The 25,077-nt window shown below is 48.7% G+C and overlaps 1 protein-coding gene across 1 annotated transcript in view; it reads left to right on the top strand.

The window, feature by feature from the left end:
• The first annotated feature begins 602 nt into the window (after positions 1 to 602).
• LOC115133586 (integral membrane protein 2B-like) overlaps positions 603 to 25,077 on the top strand; it is a 62,315-nt gene continuing 37,840 nt past the window's right edge. The window contains exons 1-5 of the mRNA XM_029666995.2: positions 603 to 789; positions 8,185 to 8,316; positions 9,327 to 9,521; positions 11,351 to 11,461; positions 11,576 to 11,726. Coding sequence (XP_029522855.1) covers positions 703 to 789; positions 8,185 to 8,316; positions 9,327 to 9,521; positions 11,351 to 11,461; positions 11,576 to 11,726 — 676 coding nt within the window. The 5' untranslated portion in view covers positions 603 to 702. The remainder of the gene's footprint in view (positions 790 to 8,184; positions 8,317 to 9,326; positions 9,522 to 11,350; positions 11,462 to 11,575; positions 11,727 to 25,077) is intronic.

Here is a 25,077-nt window from a genome sequence, read left to right as displayed (position 1 = left end):
CGACAAAGCCTATGGAGAAAATGAATGGCGTTTTTGGATAAACGCCGAAAATAACGTGTGGTAAACACGGGTTTAGGCCATTTTATAAGTTTTTATTCTATACAATAATCTTAATCGGCTAATGTCACTTTGTGAGTTATGACGAATTTATGTAAAACAAAAAAAAAACACAAAGGCTTCATAATTCGCTAAAGTAATGTTAACCGAATGCTATTATATCATAGAAAAAACGTGTAAACTCTCCTGTGTTAACCGCAGAACTTATTTTTGACGTTTATTCCAAAACTTTAATATTTCGTCATTCATTTTTTCCCCATAGGAATGGCTAAACGAAGCAGGGTTTTAAGACCACAAGCTGGCGAGCAGAGGCGCGCACTTGACTAACATTATTAATGATTATGATCTCTTGAGTTTCTCTCATGTGCACCATTTAATTAACCATTTTTATTCCATATGATAAATGCCTCTCTGCCACTAAATATATTTTTGAGATTATACTGCCCCCGAGCGGGGAGAAAAAAACGTTCAGGAACGTTTCTAAAACCGTGTTGGTTCTTGAATGCAGCCTATACGGCTTGCAATCACTCATGTGACCCGTTCGGGATGTTTTGTATTTAGCAACGTCATTGTAATCAGACGCCACACGAAGACGTTCCTGCAGAAGGTGATTGTCGCTTGGTCTAACATTTAGATTTTTTTAAAATGGTGAAAGTAACATTTAACTCGTCCTTTGGACAAAGGGATTTGAAGAAGGCATGCAATGCCGAAGCGCTTATTCCGGAGGAGAGGGTGAGTTGAGCTAAACCAATGTGGTTAATATTTGTTGCGAAGGATGTTCGACGCAACTTTGTATCAGTTTAAACAATGTAGAAACCTAACTGAAACAAAGTAACGTCGATTAGAAACATGTATAGACTCTTGATAATTCAACCCGTGACCCGAGCGACGTCGGAAAATGTCTGTTAAGCAAATTATTTTCGGTAGGCTTAGTGGTGTTCGCAGTTGCTGGCCTGGGCAGAACCGTGCTAGCTTTCTGTTTCGGTCTTGATTTAGTAGAGGCCTGTAACTGAAATGCGTGAAGATCACTCCGGTCGTCTTTCCTATTTATTCGAATAATTGTTCCTGTTTGTGTTCGTGTTTGTTGGTTCTGAAGAGTAAAAAGTAAATGCGTTTTATATAGACGCCATACACAAAGTATTGATACAATTAAGTGTATTCGTGTCGAAGGTCGGTGTGAGGTCTTTCCTCCCGATAAAGCAATAAGAGGGAACTTTTGATAACAAAATGCATGCTGTGTACAGACGGGTTAACAACAAAAAAAAATCACCTGTCAGTTAGTAGATGCTGTATCCGTAATTAGAAGCCTGTCAGTCCAAACTCATCCCAAGAGCCTGGATTCATGTCTATAAATCTAAGGTTGTCGCAGGGTAGTAATAACATGTTATAGGGCCCGGGCTACCAATAAGTGCGCAGTTACACACTAAATAAAAATTCTGTTTAAGTGCCCATAAAGTTAGTGCATTCGAAAGGTATTCAGACCCCTTCACTTTTTCCACATTTTGATACATTACAGCCTTATTCAAAAAATCAATTCAATAAAAAAATATACTCTTCAATCTACACACAATGACAAAGTGAAAAAAGGATTGTAGAAATTTGAGCAAATTCACAACTTAAGTGGGTGCAGTGTACTAAGGCACTGTATAGAAGTGCTTAAGTGTCAGTACAGACCCGGGTTTGATCCCAGGCTGTGTCATAACCAGCTGTGACCGGGAGTTCCATAGGACGTCGCACAATTGGCCCAGCATCGTCTGGGTTAGGGGAGGGTTTGGCCAGTGGGGCTTTACTTGTCTCATCGCACTCTAGCGACTCCTTGTGGCGGCCCGGGCGCCTGCGGGCTGATGTCGGTTGTTAGGTGAGCGATGTTAAATCCGACACTTTGGTGCAGCTGCCTTCTGGGTTATGAAGTGCGGTTTGGTGGGTCATGTTTCGGGGATGCATGCCTTGACCTTTCCGAGGCCGTTGGGGAGATGAGACAAGATCGCAATTGGATATCACGAAATTGTGGAGAAAAGGGGGGTAAAATACAAAAAACAGTAATACTTTATTTATACAAGTTTTCAGACCCTTTGCTATGAGACATGAAATTGAGCTTGGGTGCATCCTGCTTCCATTGATCATCCTTGAGATGTTTCTACAACTTCATTGGAGTCCACTTGTGGTAAATTCAATTGATTGGACATGATTTGGAAAGGCACATACCTGTCTGTATAAGGTCCCACTGTTGACAGTGCTTGTCGGAGCAAAAACCAAGCCATGAGGTCGAAGGAATTGTCTCTACATTTACATTTACATTTAAGTCATTTAGCAGACGCTCTTATCCAGAGCGACTTACAAATTGGTGCGTTCACCTTAAGACATCCAGTGGAACAGCCACTTTACAATAGTGCATCTAAATCTTTTAAGGGGGGTGAGAAGGATTACTTTATCCTATCCTAGGTATTCCTGAAAGAGGTGGGGTTTCAGGTGTCTCCGGAAGGTGGTGATTGACTCCGCTGTCCTGGCGTCGTGAGGGAGTTTGTTCCACCATTGGGGGGCCAGAGCAGCGAACAGTTTTGACTGGGCTGCGCGGGAACTGTACTTCCTCAGTGGTAGGGAGGCGAGCAGGCCAGAGGTGGATGAACGCAGTGCCCTTGTTTGGGTGTAGGGCCTGATCAGAGCCTGGAGGTACTGAGGTGCCGTTCCCCTCACAGCTCCGTAGGCAAGCACCATGGTCTTGTAGCGGATGCGAGCTTCAACTGGAAGCCAGTGGAGAGAGCGGAGGAGCGGGGTGACGTGAGAGAACTTGGGAAGGTTGAACACCAGACGGGCTGCGGCGTTCTGGATGAGTTGTAGGGGTTTAATGGCACAGGCAGGCAGACCAGCCAACAGCGAGTTGCAGTAATCCAGACGGGAGATGACAAGTGCCTGGATTAGGACCTGCGCTGCTTCCTGTGTGAGGCAGGGTCGTACTCTGCGGATGTTGTAGAGAATGAACCTACAAGAACGGGCCACCGCCTTGATGTTAGTTGAGAACGACAGGGTGTTGTCCAGGATCACGCCAAGGTTCTTAGCGCTCTGGGAGGAGGACACAATGGAGTTGTCAACCGTGATGGCGAGATCATGGAACGGGCAGTCCTTCCCCGGGAGGAAGAGCAGCTCCGTCTTGCCGAGGTTCAGCTTGAGGTGGTGATCCGTCATCCACACTGATATGTCTGCCAGACATGCAGAGATGCGATTCGCCACCTGGTCATCAGAAGGGGGAAAGGAGAAGATTAATTGTGTGTCGTCTGCATAGCAATGATAGGAGAGACCATGTGAGGTTATGACAGAGCCAAGTGACTTGGTGTATAGCGAGAATAGGAGAGGGCCTAGAACAGAGCCCTGGGGGACACCAGTGGTGAGAGCGCGTGGTGAGGAGACAGATTCTCGCCACGCCACCTGGTAGGAGCGACCTGTCAGGTAGGACGCAATCCAAGCGTGGGCCGCGCCGGAGATGCCCAACTCGGAGAGGGTGGAGAGGAGGATCTGATGGTTCACAGTATCGAAGGCAGCCGATAGGTCTAGAAGGATGAGAGCAGAGGAGAGAGAGTTAGCTTTAGCAGTGCGGAGGGCCTCCGTGATACAGAGAAGAGCAGTCTCAGTTGAACGACTAGTCTTGAAACCTGACTGATTTGGATCAAGAAGGTCATTCTGAGAGAGATAGCGGGAGAGCTGGCCAAGGACGGCACGTTCGAGAGTTTTGGAGAGAAAAGAAAGAAGGGATACTGGTCTGTAGTTGTTGACATCGGAGGGATCGAGTGTAGGTTTTTTCAGAAGGGGTGCAACTCTCGCTCTCTTGAAGACAGAAGGGACGTAGCCAGCGGTCAGGGATGAGTTGATGAGCGAGGTGAGGTAAGGGAGAAGGTCTCCGGAAATGGTCTGGAGAAGAGAGGAGGGAATAGGGTCAAGCGGGCAGGTTGTTGGGCGGCCGGCCGTCACAAGACGCGAGATTTCATCTGGAGAGAGAGGGGAGAAAGAGGTCAGAGCACAGGGTAGGGCAGTGTGAGCAGAACCAGCGGTGTCGTTTGACTTAGCAAACGAGGATCGGATGTCGTCGACCTTCTTTTCAAAATGGTTGACGAAGTCATCTGCAGAGAGGGAGGAGGGGGGGGGGGGGAGTAGGATTCAGGAGGGAGGAGAAGGTGAGAGCTCTAGAGCTCCGAGACAGGATTGTGTCGGCACAGATCTGGGGAAGGGTACCAAAAAGTGTCTGCAGCATTGAAGGTCCCCACAGTACTCTCCATCGTTCTGGAAGAAGTTTGGAACCACCAATACTGTTCCTAGAGCTGGCTACCCAGACAAACTGAGCAATCGGGGGAGAAGGGCCTTGGTCAGGGGAGGGACCAAGAACCCAATGGTCAGTCTGACAGAGGTCCAGAGTTCCTGTGGAGATGGGAGAACCTTCCAGAAGGACAACCATCTCTGCAGCACTCCACCAATCAGGCCTTTATGGGTGAGTGGCCAGACTGAAGCCACTCCTCAGTAAAAGCACATGACAGCCCGGATAGAGTTGGCCAAAAGGCACCTAAAGGACTCCGATCCAGAGAAACAAGATTCTCTGGTCTGATGAAGCCAAGATTGAACTCTTTGGCCTGAATACCAAGCGTCACATCTGTAGGAATCTAGGCAGTGCTCATCATCTGGCCCATACCATCCCTACGGTGAAGCATGGTGGTGACAGCACCATGCTGTGGGGATGTTTTTCAGCTGCACAGACTGGGAGACTAGTCATGATTGAGGGAAAGATGTACTGAGATCCTTGATGAAAACCTGCTCCAGAGCGCTCAGGATCTCAGACTGGTGAGAAGGTTAACCTTCCAACAGGACAACAACCCTAAGCACACAGCCAAGACAACGCAGGAGGGGCTTCAGGACAAGCCTCTGAATGTCCTTGAGTGACCCAGCCAGAGCCTGGACTTGAACCTGATTGAACATCTCTAGAGAGACCTAAAAATATCTGTGCAGCTACGTTCCCCATTCAACCTGACAGAGCTTGAGAGGATCTGCAGAGAAGAGTCAGAGAATTTCCCAAATACATGCGTGCCAAGCTTGTAGCGCAGCGCCATACCCAAGAAGACTCGCGTCTGTAATCACTGCTTTGTCATTATGGGATATTGTGTGTAGATTGAGGGGGGGAATCAACTGAATCCATTTTAGAATAAGGCTGTAACCTAACAAAAATGTGGAAATAGGAACTGGTCTGAATACTTTCCAAATGCATTGGAAATAGAGTACAGGTGAGATTGCAAGTCTATAGAGAATTCATTCACTATAGAGAATCTGAGTGAGTAGAGGAATGCAGCAGCCAGGGACAGACTTGGGGAGAAAATGCCACTGCATAGAAAGACCTGGAAATCATGTCTGTTTCACAAGTAGGAGTGCAGTTTGGACAGTCAGACAGTTGATTTAAACAGGTGATGTCCTGGATAAGGCGTCAGAGGCTAGTGAAGGTCTGTGATGTGACCAGACGAGAGGTCGACCGATTATGATTAACACGGGTACCGATTATTGGAGGACTAGAAAAGCCGATACCGATTTAATTGGCTGATTTTAAATAATAATAATGTGTGTATATATATATTTTTTTGTTGTTGTAATAATGACAATTACAACAATACTGAATTAACACTTATTTTAACTTAATAAATCAATTTGGCCTCAAATAAATAATGAAACGAGTTCAATTTGGTTTAAATAATGCAAAAACAAAGTGTTGGAGGAGAAAGTAATATGTGCCATGTAAAAAAAAAAAAAGAAAGCTAATGTTTAAATTCCTTGCTCAGAACATGACAACGTATGAAAGTTGGTGGTTCCTTTTAACACGAGACTTCAATATTCCAAAGTAAGAGGTTTTAGGTTGTAGTTAATAGTATTTATAGGACTATTTCTCTCTCTACCATTTGTATTTCATATACCTTTGACTATTGGCTGTTCTTATAGGCAATATAGTATTGCCAGTGTAACAGTATAGCTTCTGTCCCCCTCCTCGCCCCTACCTGGGCTCGAACCAGGAACACATCGACAACAGCCACACTCGAAGCATCTTTATCCATCGCTCCACAAAAGCCGCGGCCCTTGCAGCGCAAGGGGAATAACTACTCCAAATCTAAAAGCGAGTGATGTTTGAAACAGTATTAGCGCAGAACAAGTTAATTAGCTAGCCATTTCACATTGGTTACACCAGCCATTAGGCTGATAGGCTTGAAGTCATAAACAGCGCTGTGCTTGCGAGGAGCTGCTGGCAAAATGCACGAAAGTGCTGTTTGAATGAATGATTACGGGCCTGCTGCAGACTGCTCTATCAAATCAGACTTAATTATAACATAACACACAGAAATACGAGCCTTTGGTCATTAATATGTTTGAATCTGGAAACTATCATTTCGATAACAAAAAGTTTATTATTTCAGTGAAATACGGAACCGTTCTGTATTTTATCTTATGGGTGGCATCCCTAAGTCTAAATATTATTGTTACATTGCATAACCTTCAATGTATGTCATAATTAAGTAAAATTCTGGCAAATTAGTTCACAATTAGCCAGGCAGCCCAAACTGTTGCATATACCCTGACTCTGCGTGCAATGAACGCAAGAGAAATGACACAATTTCACCTGGTTAATATTGCCTGCTAAACTGGGTTAGTAGTTAAAACTAGTGATTATGATTGATTGTTTTTTATAAGATAAGTTTAATGCTAGCTAGCAATTTAGCTTGGCTTCTACTGCATTCGTGTAACAGGCAGGCTAATCGTGGAGTGCAATGGTTAGAGCGTTGGACTAGTTAACTGTGCGGTTGCAGGATTGGAACCCCTGAGCTGACAAGGTGAAAATCTGTCGTTCTGCCCCTGAACAAGGCAGTTAACCCACAGTTCCTAGGCAGTCATTGAAAATAAGAATGTGTTCTTTAACTGACTTGCCTAGTTAAATAAAAGGTATACATTTTTCATAAATAATTTATTTGTTTTAAATAATTGGAAATCGGCACCCAAAAAGACCGATTTCCGATTATGAAAACTTGAAATCGGCCCTAATTAATCGGCCATTCCGATTAATCGGTCGACCTCTAGACCAGACACAGCATGGTCCACAGAGACCAGCCATGAGCCACCTCCTTATTCCTGACCTTTAGCCATGTTAATACTCTAATCATTTCAGGTTAGCTTATTGAGACAAGCATGGCCATCATTCAATCGCCCCTGTAAATTTTTAAATCATGAAAATATACACCTTGGTTTACCTCAAGCACGTCTCTCGTTGGGACTATCGACAGTGGACTAATGAAGGGGGGAACAGTGTTCTTCCACTAAAGTACGAGCATGAGGATATCTCAGATCAGATGAGGAAAACAAAGAAAAAAACTGATCTCCAGAGAGCTGTTGACATCCACTCTTTTGTTTCAATACAAACCCCACCCCAACTCTGCATAAACAACTAACAGTTCAGGAAAAGGGCCTGCCACCAAATTACAACATGTGTCTCTAGACTCCATAATATTAAAGTGAGGGAGCAAAATAACAGATGATGATGGAGAGGGCTAAAAGATAAGGCAGTAAGTGAATAATGGTTAGAAAGAATGTCTTGAGGTAGAGGAGGGCATGATGGAAATGAGGTGAAAGGTCACAGAGAAGAGAGGGGGGGTTGGGGGAGATTGGCTGTGTTTGTATAAGCTACATAAGCATCTCTATCACTGCTACCATACTCACAACTGATGTCAACAGAACACACCACAGCTGTATTGTGACTGTTTGGCTATGTTGTGTTGGAGCGATTTAATTTGAACAAAGAGGATTTATAGAGGTCAGTTTCCTTAATGATTCATCTGGGCTGATATACTGTTAATATTGGTTCATCAACCTGTCTCAATTATGTAATGAAACATACAGGCAGACATGCTGGTATTGTGAGAGCCTGACCAGCTGTATTTAGGCCTTACTCTGTATGTTATAGAGGACCGCAATTGGGGGGGGCTTAAGGCTTTTTTTGTGTATGTATCCACTGCAATTGTTAATATAGGCCTATGCACTGTATCTGTTGCCTGGTGTAATGTATTTTAAATGATCAAATGTGCATGTAACGTTTTAGCTCTGTTTCTTCTCTCTCAGGACCTGGAGGATGGCATGCGGGTGCGTCGGCAGTCCAAGGTGTGGTGCTGGTGCATGTGCCTGGGTCTGGCTCTCATGCTGTCCGGTGTGGTGGTGGGAGGGGCCTACCTCTACAAGTCCTACATACAGCAGGTGAGATGGACTGTTGGTTAGACCCCTATAATGCCATAGGCTCAACTATATAGTGAACACAAATGTAAACACAAGAATTTAAACAATTTTACTGAGTTACAGTTCATATAAGGAATTGGTCAATTGAAATGAATTCATTGGGCCCTAATCTGTGGATTTCAGGGGCGCAGCCATGGGTGGGCCAGTCATTCAACTTGTTTTCCCCACAAAAGGGGCTTTATTACAGACAGAAATACTCCTCAGTTTCATCAACTGTCTGGGTGGCTGGTCTCAGACAATCACGCAGGTGAAGAAGCCAGATGTGGAGGTCCTGGGCTGATGTGGTTTCACGTGGTCTGCGGTTGTCATGGCAGTTAGACGTAATGCCAAATTCTCTAAAGTGACATTGGAGGTGGCTTGTAGTAGAGAAATTAACATTATATTCTTTGACAATAGCTGTGGTGGACATTCTTGCAGTCAACATGCCAATTGCACACTCATTCAACTTGAGACATCTGTGGCATTGTGACAGAACGGTACATTTTCGAGTGGCCTTTTATTGTCCCCAACACTGTAATGATAATGCTGTTTAATCAGCTTCTGGATATGCCACACCTGTCATGTGGATGGAATATTTTGGCAAAAGAGAAACGCTAACAGGGATATAAACAAATTTGTGCACAATTTGAGAGAAATAAGCTTTTTGTGTGTATGGAACATTTTTGGGATCGTTTATTTCAGCTCATTGTATGGGACCAATACTTTACATGTTGTTTTATATTTTTGTTCAGTATAGTTAAAGCTTCCTTTCCTTAGTTAGAGGACACATTTGCACCCGCCGTTGTCTGGTTTCCCAGACACAGATTAAGCCTAGTCTTGGACTAAGAAGCACTCTGAATGAACCCCTAATTGGGAGAGATTTCGGTGAAACCAACCCAGAGTGTGCTAGCTAACTATACATTGTTGGTAAGGTAGAGTGAGTCTGGGTGAGAGAAGTCCTCACTGTCGTTGTCTCACCCCGTCTTCCTCAGGAGGACCCGGTGTATTTCTGCGGGGTGGACTACCGTGAGCGGGACTACATGGTTCAGGACGAGGTGGCCCTGCCCTCTGCTCTAAGACACATCCAGGAGAGCATCCGTGTGCTAGAGGAGGTGGAGCTAATCAACGTGCCCGTGCCCGAGTTCTCCGACAGCGACCCGGCCGACATCGTCCATGACTTCAAAAGCGTGAGAGGAGAACACTGATACACACACACACACACACACCAGGTTTACATCCAACCTTTTTATGCAAGTAAAGTGCACGTCAGATAAAAAGTCACGACAGGCCTAAACGGAACATTTGTCGGTAAACTTTCCAAATGCCGACAACACTAAATACTAAATGAGCTCTTTGTGTTATGCGGGAATTATGCAAGAAATGTCGTTGGAAATATTGATGACTGTCATATCGAAGTAAACTTGGAGTCACGCGATGACCTGCACCTCCCCCTATGACTTGTTGGGGAAGCATGCAGTTTATTAGGCTACAGATGAAATAAGTTTTCATGAACTTCAGAGTGGTGAACTTGCACAATAATGAGCATGGTGCTCCTTTCCAATAAATATCAAGGGTCTTATTCTGGTGACATGATGAACAATGCTTGGCTGTCGTTTGACAAATCAAAATAATCTTTCTCTTTCGTCCATAATCTTATGTAGGCTATACTCCCATATGTATCTGTTAGCTAGAGCGCATGTGGCAATACCGGAGTGGGCACACTGCTATTTAACCTTCCTAGGGCAGGCGTTCCGCTAGCAGAACCCCTCGACAACATTCCGCTGAAAAGGCAGCGCGTGAAATTCCAAAATGTTTTTTTAGAAATATGTAACTTTCACATATTAACACTTGTTGTTAGCGTGTTCAGCCCAGTAATCCATCTTCATGAGGCGCGAGCACTTCGTCCAGACAAACTCAAAAAGTTCCGTTACAGGTCGTAGAAATAAGTCAAACGATGTATGGAATCAATCTTAAGGCTGTTTTTAATATAAATTGTCATTAAGGTTCCAACCGGAGAATTCCTATGTCTGAAGAAAAGCACTGGAACGAGAGCGTACTCTGTCGGGAGCGTGTGTCACGAGCCTGAGACACTCTGCCAGATCCATGACTCATTCAGCTCCCATTCCCCCCTCCTTTATAGCAGAAGCCTGAAACAAGTTTCTAGAGGTGGTTGACATCTAGTGGAAGTGCAACTTGACTCCATAGACACTATTCGGTAGGCCAAGCTTTGAAAAACTACAAACCTCAGATTTCCCACTTCCTGGTTGGATTTTTCTCAGGTTTTTGCCTGCCATATAAGTGATGTTCTACTCAGACATCAATCAAACAGTTTTTTAGAAACGTCAGTGTTTTCTATACCAATACTAATAATAATATGCATATATTAGCATCTGGGACAGAGTAGGAGGCAGTTCACGCTGGGCACGCCATTCATCCAAAAGTGAAAATGCTGCCCCCTATCCCTAGGTGTTGTGTGAGAACCATCAGAGTTGAAAATCTGATGTAAACTCATTTTTATGTGCACTAAGTCATCAAGCATAGCCTTTTATCCGCAATAAGTCAATTTGATGAAATGCATCTCTGATGGGAAAATGTGCATGTGGATTTTAGAATATTCACAAGAAAATCTGTACATTTTTTGGGGCTGCAGGTAGCCTAGTGGTTAGAGCGTTGGGCCAGTAACTGAATGGTCTGTCATTCTGCCCCTGAACAAAGCGTTTAACTCACTTAGGCCGTCATTGAAAATAAGAATTTGTTCTATTCTTAGTTAATTAAATAATTTGATGGAAACTGATGTCACATGTTGTATGTCTAGCTGCTACCATTCATTTACGGCTCAGAGGAACGCCATTCCACCAGGGTATTAGCCGTCAAACTCCTATTTTTAGAAACTAAATGAAATGAAACACGTGCTGAATTGAAGTTGTTGAATGTAATCATGTGTTCTGAGGTCTGAATGTAAAGTACTTCCGGGTGTTTTTGTAGTGTTGGATCTAATTCCTTTCCTCCTCCTCAGAGGCTGACAGCCTACCTGGACCTGAGCCTGAACAAGTGCTACGTTATCCCCCTCAACACCTCCATCGTCATGCCTCCCAAAGACTTGCTGGAGCTGCTCATCAACATCAAGGTATCTGTAACACACACACACACAGATGACTGAAGTTGTTTATGTATTTCAATTACCAAATGTATCAAATGTTGAAGGAAATGATGTTAATTAAGTGTGTGATTTGCAACCTAGGCTGGTACCTACCTTCCCCAGTCCTACCTGGTCCACGAGCAGATGATGGTGACTGAGCGTCTGGAGAACGTTGACCAGCTGGGATACTTCATCTACAGCCTCTGCAAGGGCAGAGACACCTACAAGCTGGAACGCAGAGAGACCATACTGGGTTAGTACTGCTGACACACACACACCATACTGGGTTAGTACTGCTGACACACACACACACCATACTGGGTTAGTACTGCTGACACACACACACACCATACTGGGTTAGTACTGCTGACACACACACACACCATACTGGGTTAGTACTGCTGACACACACACACACCATACTGGGTTAGTACTGCTGACACACACACACACCATACTGGGTTAGTACTGCTGACACACACACACACCATACTGGGTTAGTACTGCTGACACACACACACACCATACTGGGTTAGTACTGCTGACACACACACACACCATACTGGGTTAGTACTGCTGACACACACACACACCATACTGGGTTAGTACTGCTGACACACACACACCATACCATACTGCTGGTTAGTACTGCTGACACACACACACACCATACTGGGTTAGTACTGCTGACACACACACACACCATACTGGGTTAGTACTGCTGACACACACACACACCATACTGGGTTAGTACTGCTGACACACACACACACCATACTGGGTTAGTACTGCTGACACACACACACACCATACTGGGTTAGTACTGCTGACACACACACACACCTGACACACACACACACCATACTGGGTTAGTACTGCTGACACACACACACACCATACTGGGTTAGTACTGCTGACACACACACACACCATACTGTACTGCTGACACACACACACACCATACTGGGTTAGTACTGCTGACACACACACACACCATACTGGGTTAGTACTGCTGACACACACACACACCATACTGGGTTAGTACTGCTGACACACACACACACCATACTGGGTTAGTACTGCTGACACACACACACACCATACTGGGTTAGTACTGCTGACACACACACACACCATACTGGGTTAGTACTGCTGACACACACACACACCATACTGGGTTAGTACTGCTGACACACACACACACCATACTGGGTTAGTACTGCTGACACACACACACACCATACTGGGTTAGTACTGCTGACACACACACACACCATACTGGGTTAGTACTGCTGACACACACACACACCATACTGGGTTAGTACTGCTGACACACACACACACCATACTGGGTTAGTACTGCTGACACACACACACACCATACTGGGTTAGTACTGCTGACACACACACACACCATACTGGGTTAGTACTGCTGACACACACACACACCATACTGGGTTAGTACTGCTGACACACACACACACCATACTGGGTTAGTACTGCTGACACACACACACACCATACTGGGTTAGTACTGCTGACACACACACACACCATACTGGGTTAGTACTGCTGACACACACACACACCATACTGGGTTAGTACTGCTGACACACACACACACCATACTGGGTTAGTACTGCTGACACACACACACACCATACTGGGTTAGTACTGCTGACACACACACACACACCATACTGGGTTAGTACTGCTGACACACACACACACACCATACTGGGTTAGTACTGCTGACACACACACACACCATACTGGGTTAGTACTGCTGACACACACACACACCATACTGGGTTAGTACTGCTGACACACACACACACCATACTGGGTTAGTACTGCTGACACACACACACACACCATACTGGGTTAGTACTGCTGACACACACACACACACACCATACTGGGTTAGTACTGCTGACACACACACACACACACCATACTGGGTTAGTACCGCTGACACACACACACACACCATACTGGGTTAGTACTGCTGACACACACACACACACACCATACTGGGTTAGTACTGCTGACACACACACACACACACCATACTGGGTTAGTACCGCTGACACACACACACACACACACCATACTGGGTTAGTACCGCTGACACACACACACACCATACTGGGCTGACACACACACACACACACCATACTGGGTTAGTACCGCTGACACACACACACACCATACTGGGTTAGTACCGCTGACACACACACACCATACTGGGTTAGTACCGCACACACACACACACCATACACACACACACACACCATACTGGGTTAGTACCGCTGACACACACACACACACACCATACTGGGTTAGTACCGCTGACACACACACACACACACACCATACTGGGTTAGTACTGACACACACACACACACACACACCATACTGGGTTAGTACCGCTGACACACACACACACACACACACACCATACTGGGTTAGTACCGCTGACACACACACACACACACCATACTGGGTTAGTACCGCTGACACACACACACACACACACCATACTGGGTTAGTACCGCTGACACACACACACACACACACCATACTGGGTTAGTACCGCTGACACACACACACACACACACACCATACTGGGTTAGTACCGCTGACACACACACACACACACACCATACTGGGTTAGTACCGCTGACACACACACACACACACACACCATACTGGGTTAGTACCGCTGACACACACACACACACACACCATACTGGGTTAGTACCGCTGACACACACACACACACACACCATACTGGGTTAGTACCGCTGACACACACACACACACACACCATACTGGGTTAGTACCGCTGACACACACACACACACACACCATACTGGGTTAGTACCGCTGTACCGCTGACACACACACACACACACACCATACTGGGTTAGTACCGCTGACACACACACACACACACCATACTGGGTTAGTACCGCTGACACACACACACACACACACCATACTGGGTTAGTACCGCTGACACACACACACACACACACACCATACTGGGTTAGTACCGCTGACACACACACACACACACACCATACTGGGTTAGTACCGCTGACACACACACACACACACACCATACTGGGTTAGTACCGCTGACACACACACACACACACACATACCATGACACACACACACACACACACCATACTGGGTTAGTACCGCTGACACACACACACACACACACCATACTGGGTTAGTACCGCTGACACACACACACACACACACCATACTGGGTTAGTACCGCTGACACACACACACACACACACCATACTGGGTTAGTACCGCTGACACACACACACACACACCATACTGGGTTAGTACCGCTGACACACACACACACACACCATACTGGGTTAGTACCGCTGACACACACACACACACACACCATACTGGGTTAGTACCGCTGACACACACACACACACACACCATACTGGGTTAGTACCGCTGACACACACACACACACCATACTGGGTTAGTACCGCTGACACACACACACACACCATACTGGGTTAGTACCGCTGACACACACACACACACACACCATACTGGGTTAGTACCGCTGACACACACACACACACACACCATACTGGGTTAGTACCGCACACACACACACACACACCATACTGGGTTAGTACCGCTCACACACACACACACACCATACTGGGTTAGTACCGCTGACACACACACACACACACACCATACTGGGTTAGTACCGCTGACACACACACACACACACACACCATACTGGGTTAGTACCGCTGACACACACACACACACACACCATACTGGGTTAGTACCGCTGACACACACACACACACACACCATACTGGGTTAGTACCGCTGACACACACACACACACACACCATACTGGGTTAGTACCGCTGACACACACACACACACACACCATACTGGGTTAGTACCGCTGACACACACACACACACACACACCATACTGGGTTAGTACCGCTGACACACACACACACACACACACCATACTGGGTTAGTACCGCTGACACACACACACACACACACACCATACTGGGTTAGTACCGCTGACACACACACACACACACACCATACTGGGTTAGTACCGCTGACACACACACACACACACCATACTGGGTTAGTACCGCTGACACACACACACACACACACCATACTGGGTTAGTACCGCTGACACACACACACACACACCATACTGGGTTAGTACCGCTGACACACACACACACACACCATACTGGGTTAGTACCGCTGACACACACACACACACACACCATACTGGGTTAGTACCGCTGGGACACACACACACACACACCATACTGGGTTAGTACCGCTGACACACACACACACACACACCATACTGGGTTAGTACCGCTGACACACACACACACACACACCATACTGGGTTAGTACCGCTGACACGCACCACACACACACACACACACCATACTGGGTTAGTACCGCTGACACACACACACACACACACACCATACTGGGTTAGTACCGCTGACACACACACACACACACACCATACTGGGTTAGTACCGCTGACACACACACACACACACACCATACTGGGTTAGTACCGCTGACACACACACACACACACACCATACTGGGTTAGTACCGCTGACACACACACACACACACACCATACTGGGTTAGTCGGGTTGACACACACACACACACACACCATACTGGGTTAGTACCGCTGACACACACACACACACACACCATACTGGGTTAGTACCGCTGACACACACACACACACACACCATACTGGGTTAGTACGCTGACACACACACACACACACACACCATACTGGGTTAGTACCGCTGACACACACACACACACACACCATACTGGGTTAGTACCGCTGACACACACACACACACACACCATACTGGGTTAGTACATACTGTTACACACACACACACACACACCATACTGGGTTAGTACCGCTGACACACACACACACACACACCATACTGGGTTAGTACCGCTGACACACACACACACACACACCATACTGGGTTAGTACCGCTGACACACACACACACACACACCATACTGGGTTAGTACCGCTGACACACACACACACACACACACCATACTGGGTTAGTACCGCTGACACACACACACACACACACCATACTGGGTTAGTACCGCTGACACACACACACACACACACACACCATACTGGGTTAGTACCGCTGACACACACACACACACACACACCATACTGGGTTAGTACCGCTGACACACACACACACACACACACCATACTGGGTTAGTACCGCTGACACACACACACACACACACCATACTGGGTTAGTACCGCTGACACACACACACACACACACCATACTGGGTTAGTACCGCTGACACACACACACACACACACCATACTGGGTTAGTACCGCTGACACACACACACACACACCATACTGGGTTAGTACCGCTGCACACACACACACACACACACCATACTGGGTTAGTACCGCTGACACACACACACACACACACCATACTGGGTTAGTACCGCTGACACACACACACACACACACCATACTGGGTTAGTACCGCTGACACACACACACACACACACCATACTGGGTTAGTACCGCTGACACACACACACACACACACCATACTGGGTTAGTACCGCTGACACACACACACACACACCATACTGGGTTAGTACCGCTGACACACACACACACACCATACTGGGTTAGTACCGCTGACACACACACACACACACACCATACTGGGTTAGTACCGCTGACACACACACACACACACCATACTGGGTTAGTACCGCTGACACACACACACACACACCATACTGGGTTAGTACCGCTGACACACACACACACACACCATACTGGGTTAGTACCGCACACACACACCATACACACACACACACACACCATACTGGGTTAGTACCGCTGACACACACACACACACACACACCATACTGGGTTAGTACCGCTGACACACACACACACACACACACACCATACTGGGTTAGTACCGCTGACACACACACACACACACACCATACTGGGTTAGTACCGCTGACACACACACACACACACACCATACTGGGTTAGTACCGCTGACACACACACACACACACACCATACTGGGTTAGTACCGCTGACACACACACACACACACCATACTGGGTTAGTACCGCTGACACACACACACACCATACACCGCTGACACACACACACACACCATACTGGGTTAGTACCGCTGACACACACACACACACACCATACTGGGTTAGTACCGCTGACACACACACACACACACACCATACTGGGTTAGTACCGCTGACACACACACACACACACACCATACTGGGTTAGTACCGCTGACACACACACACACACACCATACTGGGTTAGTACCGCTGACACACACACACACACACACCATACTGGGTTAGTACCGCTGACACACACACACACACACCATACTGGGTTAGTACCGCATACTGACACACACACACACACACACCATACTGGGTTAGTACCGCTGACACACACACACACACACACCATACTGGGTTAGTACCGCTGACACACACACACACACACCATACTGGGTTAGTACCGCTGACACACACACACACACACCATACTGTTAGGCTGACACACACACACACACACACCATACTGTTAGTACCGCTGACACACACACACACACACACACCATACTGGGTTAGTACCGCTGACACACACACACACACACCATACTGGGTTAGTACCGCTGACACACACACACACACACCATACTGGGTTAGTACCGCTGACACACACACACACACACCATACTGGGTTAGTACCGCTGACACACACACACACACACCATACTGGGTTAGTACCGCTGACACACACACACACACACCATACTGGGTTAGTACCGCTGACACACACACACACACACCATACTGGGTTAGTACCGCTGACACACACACACACACACCATACTGGGTTAGTACCGCTGACACACACACACACACACACCATACTGGGTTAGTACCGCTGACACACACACACACACACACCATACTGGGTTAGTACACACCATACTGGGTTAGACACACACACACACACACACCATACTGGGTTAGTACCGCTGACACACACACACACACACACCATACTGGGTTAGTACCGCTGACACACACACACACACACCATACTGGGTTAGTACCGCTGACACACACACACACACACACCATACTGGGTTAGTACCGCTGACACACACACACACACACCATACTGGGTTAGTACCGCTGACACACACACACACACACCATACTGGGTTAGTACCGCTGACACACACACACACACACCATACTGGGTTAGTACCGCTGACACACACACACACACACCATACTGGGTTAGTACCGCTGACACACACACACACACACACCATACTGGGTTAGTACCGCTGACACACACACACACACACACCATACTGGGTTAGTACCGCTGACACACACACACACACACCATACTGGGTTAGTACCGCTGACACACACACACACACACACCATACTGGGTTAGTACCGCTGACACACACACACACACACACACCATACTGGGTTAGTACCGCACACACACACACACACACACACCATACTGGGTTAGTACCGCTGACACACACACACACACACCATACTGGGTTAGTACCGCTGACACACACACACACACACCATACTGGGTTAGTACCGCTGACACACACACACACACACCATACTGGGTTAGTACCGCTGACACACACCCACACACACCATACTGGGTTAGTACCGCTGACACACACCATACTGGGTTAGTACCGCTGACACACACCATACTGGGTTAGTACCGCTGACACACACCATACTGGGTTAGTACCGCTGACACACACCATACTGGGTTAGTACCGCTGTACCGCTGACACCACACACCATACTGGGTTAGTACCGCTGACACACACCATACTGGGTTAGTACCGCTGACACACACCATACTGGGTTAGTACCGCTGACACACACCATACTGGGTTAGTACCGCTGACACACACCATACTGGGTTAGTACCGCTGACACACACCATACTGGGTTAGTACCGCTGACACACACCATACTGGGTTAGTACCGCTGACACACACCATACTGGGTTAGTACCGCTGACACACACCATACTGGGTTAGTACCGCTGACACACACCATACTGGGTTAGTACCGCTGACACACACACACACACACACACCATACTGGGTTAGTACCGCTGACACGCACCATACTGGGTTAGTACCGCTGACACGCACCATACTGGGTTAGTACCACACACACACACACACCACCATACTGGGTTAGTACCGCTGACACGCACCATACTGGGTTAGTACCGCTGACACACACCATACTGGGTTAGTACCGCTGACACACACACACACACACCATACTGGGTTAGTACCGCTGACACGCACCATACTGGGTTAGTACCGCTGACCCACACACACACACACCATACTGGGTTAGTACCGCTGACACGCACCATACTGGGTTAGTACCGCTGACACGCACCATACTGGGTTAGTACCGCTGACACGCACCATACTGGGTTAGTACCGCTGACACGCACCATACTGGGTTAGTACCGCTGACACGCACCATACTGGGTTAGTACCGCTGACACGCACCATACTGGGTTAGTACCGCTGACACGCACCATACTGGGTTAGTACCGCTGACACGCACCATACTGGGTTAGTACCGCTGACACGCACCATACTGGGTTACGTACTGGGTTGACACACACCATACTGGGTTAGTACCGCTGACACGCACCATACTGGGTTAGTACACGCTGACACGCACCATACTGGGTTAGTACCGCTGACACGCACCATACTGGGTTAGTACCGCTGACACGCACCATACTGGGTTAGTACCGCTGACACGCACCATACTGGGTTAGTACCGCTGACACGCACCATACTGGGTTAGTACGCTGACACGCACCATACTGGGTTAGTACCGCTGACACGCACCATACTGGGTTAGTGCCACGCGCTGACACGCACCATACTGGGTTAGTACCGCTGACACGCACCATACTGGGTTAGTACCGCTGACACGCACCATACTGGGTTAGTACCGCTGACACGCACCATACTGGGTTAGTACCGCTGACACGCACCATACTGGGTTAGTACCGCTGACACGCACCATACTGGGTTAGTACCGCTGACACGCACCATACTGGGTTAGTACCGCTGACACGCACCATACTGGGTTAGTACCGCTGACACGCACCATACTGGGTTAGTACCGCTGACACGCACCATACTGGGTTAGTGCCGCTGACACGCACCATACTGGGTTAGTGCCGCTGACACGCACCATACTGGGTTAGTGCCGCTGACACGCACCATACTGGGTTAGTGCCGCTGACACGCACCATACTGGGTTAGTGCCGCTGACACGCACCATACTGGGTTAGTGCCGCTGACACGCACCATACTGGGTTAGTGCCACGCGCGCGCGCACACCATACTGGGTTAGTGCCGCTGACACGCACCATACTGGGTTAGTGCCACGCGCGCGCGCACACCATACTGGGTTAGTGCCACGCACACACCATACTGGGTTAGTGCCACATACGCGCACACACACCATACTGGGTTAGTGCCACATACGCGCACACACACCATACTGGGTTAGTGCCACACACACGCGCGCGCACCATACTGGGTTAGTGCCACACACGCGCGCACACCATACTGGGTTAGTGCCACGCACGCGCACACCACTGGGTTAGTGCCCACGCACACGCACACCATACTGGGTTAGTGCCACACGCACACCTGGGTGGGTTAGTGCCACGCACACAAACACACACCATACTGGGTTAGTGCCACGCACGCGCGCACACCATACTGGGTTAGTGCCACGCACGCGCGCACACCATACTGGGTTAGTGCCACGCACGCGCGCACACCATACTGGGTTAGTGCCACACGCACACACACACCATACTGGGTTAGTGCCACACACGCGCGCACACCATACTGGGTTAGTGCCACGCACGCGCGCACACCATACTGGGTTAGTGCCACGCACACACACACCATACTGGGTTAGTGCCACACGAGCGCACACACCATACTGGGTTAGTGACACGCACGAGCGCGCACACACACCATACTGGGTTAGTGACACGCACGAGCGCGCACACACACCATACTGGGTTAGTGACACACACGAGCGCACACACCATACTGGGTTAGTGACACACACACACACACGTGCGCGCACACACACACACCATACTGGGTAAGTGCCACACACACACACACCCCCACCATACTGGGTTAGTGCCCCACACACCCACCATACTGGGTTAGTGCCACCCACACACCCACCATACTGGGTCAGTGCCACACGCGCGCACACACAACATACCGGGTTAGTGCCACACGCACACACACATACCATACCAGGTTAGTGCCACACGCACACACACACCATACTGGGTTAGTGCCACACACCATACTGGGTCAGTGACACACACACACACACACACACACCATACTGGGTTAGTGCCACACACACGCGCACACACACCATACTGGGTTAGTGCCACACGCGCACACACACCATACTGGGTTAGTGCCACACACACGCGCGCACACACCATACTGGGTTAGTGCCACACACACACACCATACTGGGTTAGTGCCACACACACACACCATACTGGGTTAGTGCCACACGCGCGCACACACACACCATACTGGGTTAGTGTCACACACACGCGCACACACACACACACACACACCATACTGGGTTAGTGCCACGCGCGCACACACACACACACACACACACCATACTGGGTTAGTGCCACACGCGCACACACACCATTCTGGGTTAGTGCCACACGCGCACACACACACCATACTGGGTTAGTGCCACACGCACACACACACACACACACACCATACTGGGTTAGTGCCACACGCACACACACACACACCATACTGGGTTAGTGCCACACGCGCGCACACACCATACTGGGTTAGTGCCACACACGCGCACACAGGGTTAGTGCCACACACGCGCACACACACACCATACTGGGTTAGTGCCACACGCGCACACCATACTGGGTTAGTGCCACACGCGCACACCATACTGGGTTAGTGCCACACGCGCACACCATACTGGGTTAGTGCCACACGCGCACACCATACTGGGTTAGTGCCACACGCGCACACCATACTGGGTTAGTGCCACACGCGCACACCATACTGGGTTACTGCCACGCGCACACCATACTGGGTTAGTGCCACGCGCACACCATACTGGGTTAGTGCCATACGCGCACACCATACTGGGTTAGTGCCACACGCGCACACCATACTGGGTTAGTGCCACACGCACACACCATACTGGGTTAGTGCCACACACACGCGCGCACACACCATACTGGGTTAGTGCCACACACACACACACACACCATACTGGGTTAGAAGCCACACACCATACTGGGTTAGTGCCACACACACACACACCATAATGGGTTAGTGCCACACACGCGCGCACACACACCATACTGGGTTAGTGCCACACGCACACACACACACACCATACTGGGTTAGTGCCACGCCGCGCACACACACACACACACACAGCCACACACACACACCATACTGGGTTAGTGCCACACGCGCACACACACCATACTGGGTTAGTGCCACACGCGCACACACACCATACTGGGTTAGTGCCACACGCGCACACACACCATACTGGGTTAGTGCCACACGCGCACACACACCATACTGGGTTAGTGCCACACACACACACACACACACACCATACTGGGTTAGTGCCACACACACCATACTGGGTTAGTGCCACGCACGCGCGCACACCATACTGGGTTAGTGCCATACACGCGCACACAGGGTTAGTGCCACACGCGCACACACACACCATACTGGGTTAGTGCCACACGCGCACACCATACTGGGTTAGTGCCACACGCGGACACCATACTGGGTTAGTGCCACACGCGCACACCATACTGGGTTAGTGCCACACGCACACACACACACCATACTGGGTTAGTGCCACACGCGCACACACCATACTGGGTTAGTGCCACACACGCGCACACACCATACTGGGTTAGCGCACACACACACACACACCATACTAGGTTAGTGCCACGCGCACGTGCACACACACACACACCATACTGGGTTGGGTTAGTGCCACACACGCGCACACAGGGTGAGTGCCACACCACACACACACACCATACTGGGTTAGTGCCACACACGCGCACACCATACTGGGTTAGTGCCGCACGCGCACACCATACTGGGTTAGTGCCACACGCGCACACCATACTGGGTTAGTGCCACACGCGCGCGCACACACACACACACACACACACACACACCATACTAGGTTAGTGCCACACACACACACACACACACCATACTAGGTTAGTGCCACACACACACACACACACACCATACTAGGTTAGTGCCACACACACACACACACACACCATACTAGGTTAGTGCCACACACACACACACACCATACTAGGTTAGTGCCACACACACACACACACACACCATACTAGGTTAGTGCCACACACACACACACCATACTAGGTTAGTGCCACACACACACACACCATACTAGGTTAGTGCCACACACACACACACACACACCATACTAGGTTAGTGCCACACACACACACACACACACCATACTAGGTTAGTGCCACACACACACACACCATACTAGGTTAGTGCCACACACACACACACACACACCATACTAGGTTAGTGCCACACACACACACCATACTAGGTTAGTGCCACACACACACACCATACTAGGTTAGTGCCACACACACACACCATACTAGGTTAGTGCCACACACACACACCATACTAGGTTAGTGCCACACACACACACCATACTAGGTTAGTGCCACACACACACACCATACTAGGTTAGTGCCACACACACACACCATACTAGGTTAGTGCCACACACACACACCATACTAGGTTAGTGCCACACACACACACACACACACCATACTAGGTTAGTGCCACACACACACACACACACACACACCATACTAGGTTAGTGCCACACACACACACACACACACACCATACTAGGTTAGTGCCACACACACACACACACACACCATACTAGGTTAGTGCCACACACACACACACACACACCATACTGGGTTAGTGCCACACACACACACACCATACTGGGTTAGTGCCACACACACACACACCATACTGGGTTAGTGCCACGCACGCGCGCACACCATACTGGGTTAGTGCCACGCACGCGCGCACACCATACTGGGTTAGTGCCAAGCACACGCCATACTGGGTTAGTACCACGCGCCCACACACCATACTGGGTTAGTGCCTCGCACGAGCGCACACACACCATACTGGGTTAGTGCCTCGCACACACACACACCATACTGGGTTAGT

The sequence above is a fragment of the Oncorhynchus nerka genome, linkage group LG2 (genome assembly GCF_034236695.1).
Source record: "Oncorhynchus nerka isolate Pitt River linkage group LG2, Oner_Uvic_2.0, whole genome shotgun sequence".
Classification (NCBI taxonomy): domain Eukaryota; kingdom Metazoa; phylum Chordata; class Actinopteri; order Salmoniformes; family Salmonidae; genus Oncorhynchus; species Oncorhynchus nerka.
Note: the sequence above shows the minus strand (reverse complement) of the source record. Positions and strands in the feature narration are given on the sequence as shown.